Source organism: Camelina sativa, chromosome 3 (assembly GCF_000633955.1).
Source record: "Camelina sativa cultivar DH55 chromosome 3, Cs, whole genome shotgun sequence".
Classification (NCBI taxonomy): Eukaryota; Viridiplantae; Streptophyta; class Magnoliopsida; order Brassicales; family Brassicaceae; genus Camelina; species Camelina sativa.
Genome location: NC_025687.1, coordinates 9,299,808 through 9,316,244, shown reverse-complemented (window position 1 = coordinate 9,316,244; position 16,437 = coordinate 9,299,808). Strand labels below are relative to the sequence as shown.

The 16,437-nt window shown below is 34.8% G+C and overlaps 4 protein-coding genes across 4 annotated transcripts; 3 read left to right on the top strand and 1 right to left on the bottom strand.

The window, feature by feature from the left end:
- Positions 1,428 to 4,966, top strand: LOC104776172 (uncharacterized protein At1g04910). The gene is made up of 9 exons (XM_010500185.2): positions 1,428 to 1,844; positions 1,940 to 1,999; positions 2,183 to 2,273; positions 2,458 to 2,534; positions 2,631 to 2,719; positions 2,812 to 2,995; positions 3,106 to 3,390; positions 3,475 to 3,806; positions 4,404 to 4,966. The coding sequence occupies exons 1-9, from the start codon at positions 1,695 to 1,697 to the stop codon at positions 4,846 to 4,848; spliced, it is 1,713 nt and encodes a 570-aa protein (XP_010498487.1). The 5' UTR covers positions 1,428 to 1,694; the 3' UTR covers positions 4,849 to 4,966.
- Positions 4,994 to 7,966, bottom strand: LOC104776173 (WD repeat-containing protein DWA2). The gene is made up of 13 exons (XM_010500186.2): positions 7,855 to 7,966; positions 7,683 to 7,766; positions 7,453 to 7,585; positions 7,212 to 7,323; positions 7,010 to 7,109; positions 6,769 to 6,896; positions 6,500 to 6,569; positions 6,185 to 6,273; positions 6,042 to 6,087; positions 5,757 to 5,830; positions 5,594 to 5,667; positions 5,456 to 5,514; positions 4,994 to 5,230 (listed from the first exon to the last, which is right to left on the bottom strand). Exons 1-13 carry the CDS (start codon positions 7,897 to 7,899, stop codon positions 5,189 to 5,191), a joined length of 1,056 nt encoding a protein of 351 aa, XP_010498488.1. The 5' UTR covers positions 7,900 to 7,966; the 3' UTR covers positions 4,994 to 5,188.
- Positions 10,252 to 12,541, top strand: LOC104776171. The gene is made up of 4 exons (XM_010500184.2): positions 10,252 to 11,123; positions 11,250 to 11,389; positions 11,481 to 11,704; positions 11,790 to 12,541. Exons 1-4 carry the CDS (start codon positions 10,325 to 10,327, stop codon positions 12,427 to 12,429), a joined length of 1,803 nt encoding a protein of 600 aa, XP_010498486.1. The 5' UTR covers positions 10,252 to 10,324; the 3' UTR covers positions 12,430 to 12,541.
- LOC104776170 lies at positions 13,602 to 14,454 on the top strand. The gene has a single exon (XM_010500183.1). It carries the CDS (start codon positions 13,731 to 13,733, stop codon positions 14,427 to 14,429), a length of 699 nt encoding a protein of 232 aa, XP_010498485.1. The 5' UTR covers positions 13,602 to 13,730; the 3' UTR covers positions 14,430 to 14,454.

The window sequence follows — 16,437 nt, the reverse complement described above, 5'->3', positions numbered from 1 at the left end:
GACAAGACAAAAAGAGTATACTTTCCTTTGCAGTTCACGCTATTTGTTCACTTACACTCTTTAGCAAAAGCTAATAACCGAAATAGTTAAATTTTCAAATATTCTTCTTTTTCTCTAATAAAGAAGAAAATTGATAAGGACGAATGATATAACAAATGCTAAAAAGCAAAGAGTAATATTTACACCATTATGGGAAATTGAGACAGTAATCTAAAGTTGTAAAGTGATTTAACATAAACAAAAGCTTACAACTGGCTCTATTGTCAAAAGATGGTTAAAGAGTTTACAAAAACACTAATTTTATCTCTTAATTTTATTTGAAAAATTCTTGGGTTCACTCCTAGGGGTAAACCACTCTTATCCACCCCTTTTTAGCTAACCAATCAAAATACAACAAACTGTCATATTATGTCATATTTATAAAATAAATCAAAATTAAAATAAAAATACAAAACAAATTAAAGAAACTATTTCTGTAGTTTTTTCATTAAAGAAATTATGTTGGTTTAGGTTTATAAAATAATGATTAGAGTTTAGATTTTACAATTAAACGAAATCATATGTCGGTTTGGGTTTACAAAAAAGTGGTTAGAGTTTAGTTTTTACAATTAAACAAAATTATATGTTGGTTTGGATTTACAAAAGAATGCTTAGAGTTTAGGGTTTAGATTTTACAATTAAACGAAATTATATGTCGATTTGGGTTTACAAAATAGTGGTTAGGGTTTAGATTTTACAATTAAACGAAATTATATGTCGATTTGGGTTTACAAAATAGTGGTTAGGGTTTAGATTTTACAATTAAACAAAATTATATGTCGGTTTGGGTTTATAAAAATAGTGATTAGAGTTTACATTTTACAATTAAAAAAAATTGTATTTTAATTTGGGTTTATGAAAAGAGTGATTTGAGTTTAGAATCTTTAGATGTTATAAATTATAACTATAATATAATGTTTAAAATTAATAGTTTTAAAATTAATTGATATACATAATTTGTTTTATTAATCAATAAGTTGTTTCATTAACTAAGAAGGGGTAAATAAGAAAGGTTCACCCTAGAGGTGAACTTAAAAATTGTCCATTTTATTTTTGATAAAATCAATTATTAGGAAACAAATAATGTCCTGATAAGTGTAAATAAGCAAAACAGGAAAATTAACAATCAAAATCAACAAAAATAGAATAACTTGCATTTGCAAGATTCTCAATCCAGCTCATCATAGTGATTAAATATTTATCATTAAAACTCAAATTAAATTCAAGAATAATTAATGAAATTAAAAAAAAAAAAAAAAAAGCTGTTAGAAGCAAGTGCTGGAGGCGGTGCCTCATTTCTTTCAGAGCCCAGAAATCTATAAGAACTGTCCCAACACAAAAACAAAAAAAAACAAAAACAAAAAATTACATTTCTCAATATATATAAATAAAAATTCAACCTTTCTCTCCCTCTCTCTCTCTGATAAATATAAAAATTCAATCTTTGATTGGAACGAGAGAGAGAAGAGAATCTTGTAATGATTGTAATGGTGATGGAGATGTCGTGAAAACCAGAGAGGGATTCACAATTTTTTTAAAACTCTCTTCTGTCTCTCCTCTCTTTAAAAGACGAAGACTTTTGTGTTTCTGTCTCCATTGGAGCCGCGTGCTCTGTTTCGAGGCGAAGGTAAAAAAAGCGCCGCGTGTAGCCTTCAATGGCTTTTCAGCGGCGGCGCTACAGTTATTACAACCGTCTCCGTCGTCTCCTCCCTCTAATATGCGCTGTCTCTGGAGCTCTCCTCATCCTCTTCGCTCTTCTCTCCATTCTTTCACCTCCTCCTGATGATTCCGATCGCCGCATCTCCGTACACGCTCTCTCTCTCTTTTATTAGACTTTACAGATTTTTGTTTATGATCTCTCTCTGTTTCTTAACGCCATTGTTTTCTGTTTTGATTGCAGAAGCGGATTATCTCTGTATCCAATGATGAGAAGAACATACCAGTAGTTTTCACAGTTCCGGTTAGGGTTCTTAATTTTTTGATATGTTGATTGACATATATGATTTTGATATACTCAAAATGGGTTTTTGTAATGTTTCTTTGCTGCAAAGTGTGCCTTTTTGTTGTAAAGTGTGGATATTTTTGTTGCATCTCACCTTATTGGCTCTTTTGGGGTTTGTGTGTTTGTTTTAAATGGAAGCAGAGAAATGGAGGGAGATCAGATCGTGATATCTGGCGTTCTTGGAATGCTGAATTCTTTTATGGTTGCTGTAATGCAAGCACCAAGTTCCCAAGTGCGTAAATTATTTCACTTTTGGTGTTTAGAGATATATGAAATTTAGAGAGAGTTCAATTTAGAATGCTTGAATGTTTCTGCAATTTGGGAATATAGTTTAGCAAGCTAGAATCAGCCAATAGTAGTTTTTGAATTTCATGAGGTTTGTTAGTCACACACTACATTTGATTTTTCTACTGCAGATGCTAAAGCAATTACTAGGAATGATCGATACTTGGCAATCGCTACTAGCGGTGGTTTAAACCAACAACGAACTGGAGTAAGTTCCTATAGCTTTATCTGGTTCTGTGGTATTTTTTTTTTGTTACTAAAGTTTTGTTCTGAGTTTCACCATGTAATTGTTCTGATGATCAAGATTGTAGATGCTGTTGTTGCTGCTCGGATTCTAAATGCTACACTTGTTATTCCAAAGTTAGATCAGAAATCCTACTGGAAAGATGCCAGGTTCTTGCTCAGATTTGCTTTTGCTTTGGTAAAAATCAAAAGTTTTGTGCGTCTTAGTAACATCTAGTTTTGTGTTTTTTCCTATGATGCAGTGACTTCTCACATATTTTCGATGTTGATTGGTTTATGTCATTTCTCTCAAAAGATGTCAAAATCATAGAGACACTTCCACAAAAAGGAGGGAGAACATGGAGCCCTAGTAGAATGCGTGTACCGAGAAAATGCAATGAGAGATTTTACATCAATCGGGTATTACCTGTTCTTCAGAAAAGGCATGTAAGTTTTCATGCTTTTCTCTCTTAATCCTTAAGCTTCATATCATCTTAAGGCTTCATGATTTCATCTTTCTTAATGATGCTTATGTATGAACCAACTCTTTGTTTCAGGCAGTCCAATTAAATAAATTTGATTACAGACTTTCAAACAAGTTGAGAGATGATTTGCAGAAGCTGAGGTGTAGAGTAAACTATCATGCGCTTAAGTTCACTGATCCAATTATTGAAATGGGTAATGAATTGGTCCGAAGAATGAGGAAAAAGAGCAAACACTTCATTGCTTTACATCTTAGGTTTGAACCTGATATGCTTGCCTTCTCGGGATGTTACTATGGAGGTGGTGACAAGGAGAAAAAAGAGTTGGGAACAATCAGAAGGAGATGGAAAACTTTGCATGTAGGGATACAAAATCTTATTGTTTCATGCCCTCTTCTTTTTCTTGTTTCTTGTTGGATTTAACGAGTTAAACTTCCATGGCAGGTAAATAACCCGGAGAAGCAAAGGCGACAAGGAAGATGTCCGCTTACACCAGAAGAAGTTGGATTAATGCTTAGAGCTTTGGGATATGGGAGCGATGTTCATATATACGTTGCATCAGGTGAAGTTTACGGAGGAGAGAAATCATTAGCTCCTTTGAAAGCACTGTTCCCTCATTTCTATTCAAAAGACACCATAGCAACAAAAATGGAGTTGAAACCATTTTCTTCTTATTCTTCACGGATGGCTGCACTCGATTTCGTTGTGTGTGATGAAAGTGATGTCTTCGTTACCAACAATAACGGGAACATGGCAAGAATATTAGCCGGTCGAAGGTAGTTTAATCAAAACCAAATATTCTTTCTTTCTACTTCANACAAGGAGAAAAAAGAGTTGGGAACAATCAGAAGGAGATGGAAAACTTTGCATGTAGGGATACAAAATCTTATTGTTTCATGCCCTCTTCTTTTTCTTGTTTCTTGTTGGATTTAACGAGTTAAACTTCCATGGCAGGTAAATAACCCGGAGAAGCAAAGGCGACAAGGAAGATGTCCGCTTACACCAGAAGAAGTTGGATTAATGCTTAGAGCTTTGGGATATGGGAGCGATGTTCATATATACGTTGCATCAGGTGAAGTTTACGGAGGAGAGAAATCATTAGCTCCTTTGAAAGCACTGTTCCCTCATTTCTATTCAAAAGACACCATAGCAACAAAAATGGAGTTGAAACCATTTTCTTCTTATTCTTCACGGATGGCTGCACTCGATTTCGTTGTGTGTGATGAAAGTGATGTCTTCGTTACCAACAATAACGGGAACATGGCAAGAATATTAGCCGGTCGAAGGTAGTTTAATCAAAACCAAATATTCTTTCTTTCTACTTCATTATGTTTTTTTAGCATTGTGTTGAATGATTCTTGGTTTTTATGTAGGAGATATTTTGGACATAAACCGACAATTAGACCGAATGCGAAAAAGCTATACAAGTTGTTTATGAGCAAAGAGAATACTACTTGGGAGGAGTTTGCTTCAAGAGTCAGAACATTTCAGAGAGGATTCATGGGAGAGCCAAAGGAAGTACGAGCTGGTAGAGGTGAGTTTCATGAGAATCCATCAACTTGTATATGCGAAGATACTAAATTAAAGGCGGGAAATATGGATTCGAGAAAACTTTGGAAGAAAAACAAAAAAGATGTTGTAGTAAGCAATGATGAACAGAACGAAGATGAAGATGCAGAGTCGTCAACAGGGACAGATTATGAGGAAGACCAAACTGATTTACAGGACAGAGGATTGTATAATGGTACGAGGTTAGATTATGATGATGCATCATCCATTTCGGATGAGCCTGAGCTAGAAGAAATGCTATCAGATTGATTCAGTTATAGAAGGATTCAAAGTTGGTTTTTCAACCTTTTTATTGTGGTCATATGCCTCAACTTGTCTTTATGTACATATAAATCCAATCCGAGGAGGAATGGTCCTTTTTTTTCAATTCATTTTCTTCTTTTTCCGACAAGAATTAGTTGTTGAATCTGTTTAGATCAGAGCACCTGGATATTGGTACCGAAAGAATCTGGGCTACTGATAATAGACAGATACATCAAGATCCACAAAGATTGTCTCAAAAGTACATTATTTTAAATACAATAGTGCCAACTTCTTTTCCAAGATGGGTCGTGTGGGCCCGAGCAAAGAGGATGCTGAGTTTTTTTTACTATACTCTCGGAAGGAAAGGCTTGACAGATTCGATGACGACCTATACAAGCAATAGACATTAATCAGATGAATCCCCCAAAGGTCTGTATATAAAGTTGTGGTTGATCTTGTGATTATATGGGGTCTTATACAGTATAAAGTTTAGGTTGATCTTGAGATTATATGGGGTCTTATACAGTATAAAGTTTAGGTTGATCTTGTGATTATATGGGGTCTTTACATAAAGTTTAGGTTGATCTTGTGATTACAGAGAAAATTTACTTACTCTTCCGTCATATGATAGTGATGCAAAAACCCAAGGCTCACGTGAACTCCAAGCAAGGCCTGTGTTGACAATTAGACAGTATTAAGTATTGTTTGGTTCACAAGATAAACGGTAATCATAAGGTGTAAGACATTTTACCATATACACTGTCTTCATAGTCAGTGTATGAGTTGAGCAAAGGGTTCACACGCTGACGTATGGATTCCACAGGGCTGAGAAAGATGGTAACTATAGAATCAAAACAATGTTGGAGAAACAAAAAAAAATGAAAATCATGGGTGCGAGGGAGACTTGACACAACCTTTGTGAGGTTTTTTCATCACTGGATGATGCTGAAGCATACCACAGGTTGACAGCCGAATCTGTTCCAGCGCTCTGTGTTTTCGATTGAAGGGATCAGAATTGACATCATTATTATAGTGTGAGCAAAGTTAAAGAAAAGGCTTTGTTTTCTAAACTAAAACAAAGCATGTACCAAATATAAAACTGCACATTTCAGCTAAAAAACAGGGTGAGGCATACGTAACTACTAAGTAGAACGATTTGATTGTCTTAAGAAAATTATAGGAGAAAGAGGGTAGAGTACCAAAATCAGTCCATCATACTCAGGATTACACTTGACAGCCCATGTCCTTCAAAATTTAACAGAAACATACAAAGGCACAAATTCAAGAATCTTGGTTACTTTAACAAAAAAAAGTTTGCAAAAGGAAACGGAAGCAAATATACCAGTGTGTATGACCAGGAAGCTCTTGTACAGGAACCTTGGCCTTCCGGAGATCCCAGACATGTATGCCAGATTCATCCTCTGCAGTTATCTGCACAACTGAATGTTAAATCCATCACAGCTAAGATATGATACTATACTCATACCAAGTCAAAAGATTGAGTTCTACAACAATTAAGTTCAGCTCTATGCCCGGACAATGTAAAGAACAGCCTAAACAAATATGCACATCAGATTTTTCAAAAAACCATTATTTTCCTTCAATAGAGTATTTCGCAGTGCTTTTGAAGGTACAACTTACAAGAGAGAAATCTTACAAGTATATGTTCTCTCTTGGGATTGTAATCAACACCGCGTACATGAGCATGTTCAATTGAGTTAACCTTCCTTCGTTGGACAAACAACATAGAGAAAAGTCAACATATATGCATAAGTTGATGTGAAAGGGTAAAACCAAAAGCAACTAACACTAAATTGACATTTAAAAAAACCCATGAGAGCATGTAATAACGTGGGTGAGTAATATCAATGCGTAAAACCTCCTAACAGTATGCAGGAACAAAGGAGATCAACAGTGATATCATACTTCATAGTACGCAGGTCCCAGAACTGGACAGATGATTCACCAGTTGCTGCAACAGCATTTACATCATGTGGATTCCATGCTCCACCAGATAAAGAATGCAACATCCCAGCTGAATCCTTTGATAAAACCTATACAAACCGGAACCTGTTAACGAAAATACCTTACAAAAGATCTTAAAACCTGGTAGGCAAAAGCACCTAAAAGAAAAGAGTTTGTCTCTATATCCTTATAGCTAAATCACCTCAGCAGACTTTTTTGAACAGTCTAAGTTCCACAAGAAAATATTTTGTTCATCCATGCTGATTAACTTGTCACATCTTCCAGAAGGCCACCAAAGAACACTGTTTCCACCAGTGATACGAGAATCAGCTTCCATAAGATGAGTAAATAAGTTCTCAAACTTCTGCATCACTGTAGCAGTAGACAGCTGAGACGATACTCACCAATTAATCTTACCAACATGAGCATCAAGAGATGCAACACGCTCCAATTGTGGGGAATTCAGTTGACCATATAACTCAGGAATTTGCCATATCGCTGCTCCAAATGTGTCACCTTAACGTATTACAAAGCATTATGAGTTTTTTTGACACATTCAAGCTTCCCAGCCAATACAAAACTTATGATTCTACCAGAACTCCAATTTCTAGCAACTAATCAACTCAAAGATAAAGCATAATTTACCAGTTGAGAAGACAGTGGAGAAAATGCGTTGATCGAAAGGGGAAGAAGCAAGGTCCCATATCTCATTAGGATGAGAGAACAAACCCTCACATATCAGCTCAGATCCACCAGATGATAGACGAAGAAGATGAACCTTTAAAGTATCTCAAATGGTGGAAAAGAACAAAATTTTCAGTATCTTCCCTATTCAATAGAAGACGAAACAAACACAATCAAAAACATGGGTTCACCTCATTTTCTTCTTTCAGACTTAGAGTTCCTGTTAGAAAGCTGGTGTAGTCGGTATCTGCTTTCACATCCGCTATACATCTAGCCTGAAAGCAAATAAATATTTCGTCTTTAAAGAATCTTCTAATCAAAATTTGTAATGAAGATCCGAAGAGGAAGTAGATGATGAATCACCTGATACTTCAAACCGTATCCAATTCCCGACGACCCTCCTTGCATTGTCGCCTGAGCCGACGCACTGATTCAGGTAGACTTAGCTGAATGAAGCAGATGCACAACCAATTTTGATTCCGCTGGTTTCGTGTTAGTGATGATTCTAATGGGCCTATCTTCATATTCAGGCCCAATTAATAAATCGAAAGCTCTGTTACAATTAATAACGTTGTTTGATCACTACAAAAGAGAACATAAAATCATGAATCCAACATCAGAAAAGAGGATGCTATCATTACGTTTGTTGGATAATGCCTAGGCAAAGCCACAAAGACAATGTACGTGAGGGATGCTTTCATGATCTTATGTCCGTTAACTAAAAAATGATGTCTATTTTTGAGTATTTTTGTGAAGCCTTGGACTAAACCAAAAAAAGGACCACTACAATCATGTATTATACGAATTTGGTGGGTGCTAATTAGTGGTAACGCAGCAACAACTCTGAAGCAACCAACTAAAACAATATATGTTAAAAAGTACGATATCATGCCAATGTTATGAAGGAAATATGTTCTTTGACAAATTATTTATAAAAATGACACATAGTCACTATCAAAATAAATCTTAACCAAAAGAAAAACATTAAACAGTGACTATGTATTGTACGGTAAAATGTCTTCGTCTAATGACTTTATAGAAACCCCAAAGCATGTGTTTGCGTTCATGCAATGCAAGACAGTAACATTGTCGTCTTTTCAGTAATACGGGTTAGGGGTGGTTACTCGTGAATGAAATAATTTTTTAAGTTGAATATAATACGCATGGGAATATCCTAGTAAGAAAAGTAGTAAAAAGTTGTGATAAAATGACAAAAATTGAGGAGGTGGATCTCCACCATCCCCAAAAAAGAAACATTCCTTTACCTTTCCACTATTTCGCCAAAAATTTATAAAGAAAATTTCATCTTTTAAACAGATGGGATCGTTTAGGGAAACCTAGAGATCCTCGTGCATTGTTTATACGTATATTTTAGTTTTGCCTTTTTTTTTTTTTTACTTTGTCCTATCTTCTCAAAAGCCTCAAAACCAGAAGTCCAACTATCACTCTTCTTAAGTTGACGACTTCAAAAGTTGAGACGTGCGCATACAGATCTATGCTCGTTGGTGCATACCCTTTTTTTATATATGTACTTACTCAGATGAATGGATAAACTTAAAGAGTATTGACAATATTTAATGGTTTCTAGGGTCCATTCCCATCATCATCATCCCATGCATATGCACTTATACTTCATCATTTTTTGGACTATTTGATCCCAACCCTTAATCTAACTTATGAGAGGAGATTTCCGACCAACCCTTTATTGAAAACTATATTCATCGTAATCTGTAAAATTGCTACAAGCCTACAACTAGTAGAAAGAAAAACAAAATGTTATTAGGACCAAATAAGTGTAGATAAAGGAAAATTTGTCACTTAATTATATATGCTGACAATGAGTTACTTACAAGTGTGTATATACTAATATACATGAGACTAGAATGAGAGGGTGTAATGAGTAAAAATTGGAGATCGAATGATGTCGGAGATGACCAGTGAGGTGATATAGAGATTTATATCTTGACAAAAACTTCATTGTATTTCCACTTATATATACTTTTTGTTTCAAGCTAAAATCGTGAAGTTTGAGTTGTTAAAAAAAAAAGATTATAATATGAGTTTATTTTCAATATATAGCCTAAACATGTGCATGTTATTGCGAGGATATACTTTTAGAGCATGATTTCATTAGAAAATACTTTAACTTTGAATCTGAAACCTTTATAATTTTTAACTTTTCACCTTTCACTTTTTAGCTTTAACTTTTGTAAACAAACGTCTTTTTCCACTTTCTATGCTCCAATGATTCCCAAGTTGAATATTGCATTTCATGGTTCGTTCCATTGCACAAAGACGACACCAAATCAATGTAACGTTTGTTTTCCCCCTTATGATTACTAGTTTTCCAAATTGAAGTTTGGTTGCAATGTCCCTTCATCTACAAGAAAACAACGGCTCTTATTTTGTATTGTAATCATTTTATTTACCTGAACGAAATATAAAAAGTCATTTATATGCAGAAGTGTCACACTATAACTCACTCCCCTTCTCTATTTAAAATTTTTCGTTTTAAACATGTAATGCGGTTTTACTATCAAAATGAACCTTTTTGTCAATTTAAAAAAATTAGATCCAGTATGTATAGAAAACTGATTTGAATATCAATTGCTGCGTAGACATTTCCAAAAATTCAACATAACAAGAAAATTAGTCGCTCTCTAATAATTCTAGATATTTTAATAATTACTTGTCTCAAATCCGTGAATAGTGGTGTCCTTGTCAAATTAATTACACCTAACCTTAATCACGTAATTAGTGTCGTAATTTATTTATACGTCAAATCCGAGTTTTTTAAAACACACACACAAACCTTTCCTCCGGGAAGACCGTTATGGGATGCTCTCCCTCAAAGCTCGACGGTTTACCAGCCGTCGCTCTATGCCGTGACCGCTGCAACTCACTTGAGGAAACGCTCCGCCGCAGCTACGCTTTAGCCGACGCTCACTCAGCTTACCTCCTCTCTTTAAACACCGTTGGTCCAGCTCTTCATAGATTCTTCGATCAAGCCGTCGAGTTACCGCCCGATGCTGATTCCGAACCCGACGAATCGTCTTCGCCGGAATCATCTTCCCCAGCTCACTCTGTCACCAGTTCATATTCCGATTTGCCTCCCAAATTCGACTCTGATTGCGAGGAAGAAGATGAAGAAGGAACGAGTTTATTCGGATGTCCAAAACTCGAATCCCTAAATACCAATCATCATGACTCGTTCTACTCCCGGAGGAGTTACGTTTCCGGAACTCCTCCACCGCCGCCTCCGAGTAACTACGCTTGGGATTTTATCAATTTCTTCGAGAGCTATGAGCTTCCGTACACTCCGAATCCCAAAGACAGAGTACTGACCACTCGTTTCCTTGATGAAGAAGACACTTTGACAAAGAAGAAGAAGAAGAAACCAAACGACGAGAAGATTAAAGCTGAAGAAACGAAACAAAAAAATCTGAAAATCTCAGAGAAGAAACCAAATAAAAAGAGTGGTGCGAAGGAATCAAAAGTTTCATCAGATATCTCCGAAGTCACAAAGCAATTGCAAGAGATGTTCAAGAAAGCTTCAGAATCGGGGAACGAGGTTTCGAAGATGTTCGACACTTCAAGATTCAGATACTACCAGAAAAGCTCTGTTTATCAAGGTATAGTGTAATGTTCGATTTTTTCCTTACCTTATTGATGTCACTCTCTCTCTCTCTCTCTCTCTCTCTCTCTCTCTCTCTCTCTCTCTCTATTTGTTTCTGAGTCTGTTTAGCTCTATGTATCAGATTCTTCAAACATTCTCTACGCTAAGAAGATGATGATGACTCCATTGGATCCCAAACCAGTTGAAGATTTTGGATCTAATCTTTCATCTACTCTAAAGAAACTATTCATGTGGGAGAAGAAACTGTACCAAGAAGTCAAGGTATACATACTCAAAAATTGTCTATATGGTTTTAGCAAAACATATACAAGTTCTTATGTTCCGTAAGACTTTTGATTGTTTATCTACACAGGCTGAGGAGAAACTCCGAACAGCTCACATGAAGAACTACAAACAGTTGAGGAGTTTGGAATCGAAAAGTGCAGAGCCAAGCAAAATTGAAGCCGTTCGTTCCTCCATTCAGTGTTTGTCTACGGGAATGAGAGTCTCTATCCATAAGATAAACAACATATGTCTGATGATAAACAAGTTACGCGATGAAGAGCTCTGGTCTCAGATGAAAAAACTGATCCACAGGTACTAAGACAACTATAATTACCATTAAGCTTGTTTAAGAAGCTTGATGAGTTATCTCAGCTTGTTGGTGTGTCTCAATATTTAGGTTGGTTGATATGTGGAGCTCTATGTTAGAATGTCACAGTAGACAATCTTGCGTAATCTCTGAGGCTAAGAAGCTTGATAAGATGACATTAAAGGAAAAGCTAGACATATCTCAGCTTGAGCTTGCTATGGAATTGAAACTGGAGCTGAGGAACTGGAGCCAAAACCTATCGAACTGGATTGATGCTCAGGCTCAGTATGTTAAGGCCTTGAACAGTTGGCTAATGAGATGTTTGAAGCAAGAACCTCAAGAACCAACACCTGATCTCTCAGAAGAGCCACCATTGTTTGGTGCTATTAACAGTTGGTCACAAACCCTTGAGAGATCAGATGGAGAGAAAAAGTTTACGGAAGCGGTTTACTCGATTTTGATGCGCGTAACCCGTCAGGTGGAGAAACAGAGGATGGAATTGGAAGAGCAGAGGAAGGTTAATGGCGGAGCCAAAGATATAGAGAGGAAACTTGTGATGCTAGAGAAAGAAGAGCTTAAGATGCAAAGGAAGTTGAAGACAGTACCATCAGTTGAAGTAATGGGGGCTTTCAATCTGAAGTCTAGCATGGAACAGATATTCAAATCTATGGAGAAATTAGCTATAAACTCGAAGCAGACTTACGAGGAACTTGAATTGATGTGCACGTAATGTACCAGTTTGTATTAGTTCTTATAAATTCGTCTATCTTTGTTTCACTCGTGTTCTTGGAAGAGTTTTAAATTTTTCGTTAGAATTTTTGATTATGGACATTAGCCGTATACTGCCTTTGATGATCTTTGATGATAAGAGAGTACATTCCAGTCATGAACATTTAGGTTAGTTCCAAGTCTAACCCTCATGGGTTTTCTTGCGTGACAAGAAGTCTTTCATTGGTGCACAATCCTCATTTAATGATACCGAGTCAACTGATACCATTGTGGAAGCTCCATGCTTTTTTTTTTTTAAAGAAACCTGATAATTGGAAACGAATGAGAAAGAAACTCATGAAGTGATTATCTTTTGATCACGACTCATAAGCATAACTTTATTTTTAATAAGGAACTCATAAGCATCATTTAACTTCTTAATGGAAAATCAAATGATTAGATTTTATGCTCATACAAAACAATTTGGGAGTTGGAAACTTGGAAGTTGGAATAATGGCTTCGAATCTATCAGGTGCAATGAGAGTCTGCTTATTCAATTATCAAGATCTGGAAGAAGAAAAAAAATTATCTAACGAAACTGAATTTAGCTGTAGGATCAACCTGGCTATATGTATTATGTAGTATAGACCAATAATACTGGCACGTACGTATAGCAGATAACGAATGTTGGTCTCTCAAAATCTCAATATATATGACGGCGCCGTGTTAAGAGAATGATGGATTTGATAAATTATTAAAACCGACACGGACAAATTAGACAATGCATATGAAAACTCTGGAACATCCTCAGATATATAAACAAATATATTGTTGTCTCCATTTTGATTCCTCACAATTCAGATAATTACAAATTTACACTGGCTGGCTTGGTTCATGCATGATTTCTCTAATAAAGGTACCCGATTAGTTTAAACAAAATAATTTGAACCTTTTGTTTTGTTTTGTTTTGTAGACAACAATATCAGATCAAATCCATAATGTATCATAATCCTAAGCAACTTACACAAACGGAAGTTTCCTATATACCACTAACTTCAACTAGTTTGAATTTATAACCTCAATGACCTGTTTCCAACACAATTGTCTTCACGTACGTACAAACAAAAAGCACCTCACAACAAAAAAGACCTCAGGGTTCTCTTTCATTGTACTTTCCTCATTCAAATCAAAACATTCCCTATTTATGGAGTCTCCCTATAATTTCACTAAACCCTAATCACAAATCACTCATTACATTCTCATCTTTCCTTAGAATTCCTACTTTTTGAAATCAGGCAAATATTCTTTGGAGGTTTTAATCAAATGGCGCTAGTGGACTTGGAAGGTTTGAGAGAACTACAAGACTCTGCAAACTATCTTCTTGACCACTGTCCAGAAGCAAGAGAGTCTCTGTTTCAACAAGGGAAAGAGAAATGGATCGAGCAAGTCTCCGAAGCTTCACTAATAATGTTAGATGTATGTAACGTCTCAAAAGACGTCATGACGCTAGTGAGACATAGCCTTCGAGATCTTCAGCTGACTCTGCGCTGTAACGGAGCAAACCTCAGTGAGAAGATCGCAGCTTATAATCGGTACAGGAACAAGCTCAAGAAGGAAACCCTCAAGTGTTTGAATAGTCTAAAGAGTATTGAAGGAGGAGCTGGAAGAGGAACGACGGAGATGCAGAGCATAGAGCAGAACCTTCTGTTTGTCGCGGAGGTTTTGCAGGAAGTGAGAAGAGCCATAATGACTATGGTTGAGTCTCTGTTCTCGCTCGTGTGTCTTCCTTGTCTCGAGAGAAAACCAAGCAAAGGGTCTTTTTCTTCGATATTTACGATGCGGTTTTGCTGCTTTGATGACGTTTGGGACGAAGTCGCGTTGCAGAGCGCGGGTACAAGGTTGGAGGCTTCACAGATCGCAGTTGAGGAGCTTGAGATCGAGTTGGGGTGTATTTTCAGGCGACTGATTCAGACCAGAGTTTCACTTCTTAATATTCTCACAGCTAAGACATCTCCGGTTTGATTTCACTTTCTGGAATACATAAACATAAATATACCTGTAAAAATTAGAATTATAAGCAAATACAGAAATATTATCATCTTACAAAGTCGATTACACATAATTGAGCAAAGACAAGAAGACATAAAACAGTGTTTTCTTTTCTGTTGCTCAAAAAAATGAATGTTACAAAACAAGAAGACAACACAACAGTGAAAATACAGACACTACCTAGTGATAATCTCACTGATATGGAAAAAAAAAACACAATTAAGCCAAGAAGAAACAGAAGTCAAATCTCAAAGAAAGAAATAGAGGAACAAAAACAAACTCAACAGAGTCCCCTGTCTGTTCCTCTGGTTTAACAAAATCTTACACCGAGTCGGACGTATGGGCCTTCAAAGAAAGGCCTCAGCCCATAATATCGAAAAGGGCTTTACGTCTTAATCAAAATTAAAGAGGTTCTCACTTTTTGGTCAAACTAAACAAAGTTGAATACTTCAATACAACATAATTTCCACGTGGTCTAAAACGACCTGGAAAATGGAAATATCTCGGAAGTCGGAACAAGAGAACAGGAATGTTGATTAGTAATTTAAAAAATGTCTAAAATCATAAATTAATAACATAATAATTGAACTTATTAACAATGCTACTTTGGTTTGTTTTAATTGAATAAACTAAATTTGTTAAAATTTTTAATAACTTTTTACAAATCACAAACTAATCATATATATAAAAGTAGAGTTTCAGTCTCTCCTTATTGGTCCACTTGGCAATATAATTTTAACAAAAAAAAATTATATTAGAACACAAATTTAAAACAATTAATTTTCACATTTAACCCACATAATATAAAACTGAAATCTTTATTGCTTCTCCCTATAAATTATGCATTAACTTTATTTCTCCACTAAGTTGTATTAATCAATTGTATTAACAAAATAATAAATTAGAATTGTAACTCTCATTTTTCTAAATTTCAGTCTCTCCTTATTGGTCCACTTGGCAATATAATTTTAACAAAAAAAAATTTATATTAGAACACAAATTTAAAACAATTAATTTTTACATTTAACCCACATAATATAAAACTGAAATCTTTATAGCTTCTCCCTATAAATTATGCATTAACTTTATTTCTCCACTAAGTTGTATTAATCAATTGTATTAAAACAAAACAATAAATTAGAATTGTAACTCTCATTTTTCTAAATGTAATTTTTCATCATTTCTCTTCCTATAAATACTCATTATCTTATTCTCTTAGTCTATCACTCTTTCATTCTCTCATCTTCTTCCACTATTCTCAAATCTCTTTTTTGTTTTGTTTTGTTTTGTTTTGTATTTTTTTTTTTTTTTTGTTGTTGTATGGGTTATAAAAAATCAAATCAAATATCATTGTAAAAGCTTAGTTTTAGAGTTTGTATGATATGTATATCTTATATATTTATTTTAATCTTTTAAAATGTTTATCTCCATTTTCTATTTTATATTAACATCTTATAAGTCATTATTTTCATACTTCCTTACAATATTCACCACACAATAAGATCATAAAGTTGAAATGATCCATATGTAATTATCTATTATGTCTCTGGTTATCTCACATATTCATGTATCATTTTTAATAATTTATAAAGATCAATATAATATTTAAAGATCAATATAATTATCCATTTATCCATTTATAAAGACTATTTTGTTTTGTGATTCAATTGTTAAATCTGCAGATATCAATATAATATATATATATATTTTTATATTTATGATTTGAGGTTTTTGAAAACAAAAAGAACATAATTAAACAATTGGTTTTTTGTGTCTTTAATCAAAATAAAAAATGATCCAAAAAACAAAACATATTCAACTGGAACTTAAATATAAAAATAAAATATAATTTTAAAAATATCATTTCACTAAATTCTCTAAAGATGAAACCATTAGTATGAAATCTAGCACTATAAATTAAATTGATGAGTGAAAACCAAAAAAATATAAGTTATCCTTGGGATTTTAAAAATTATTGAGA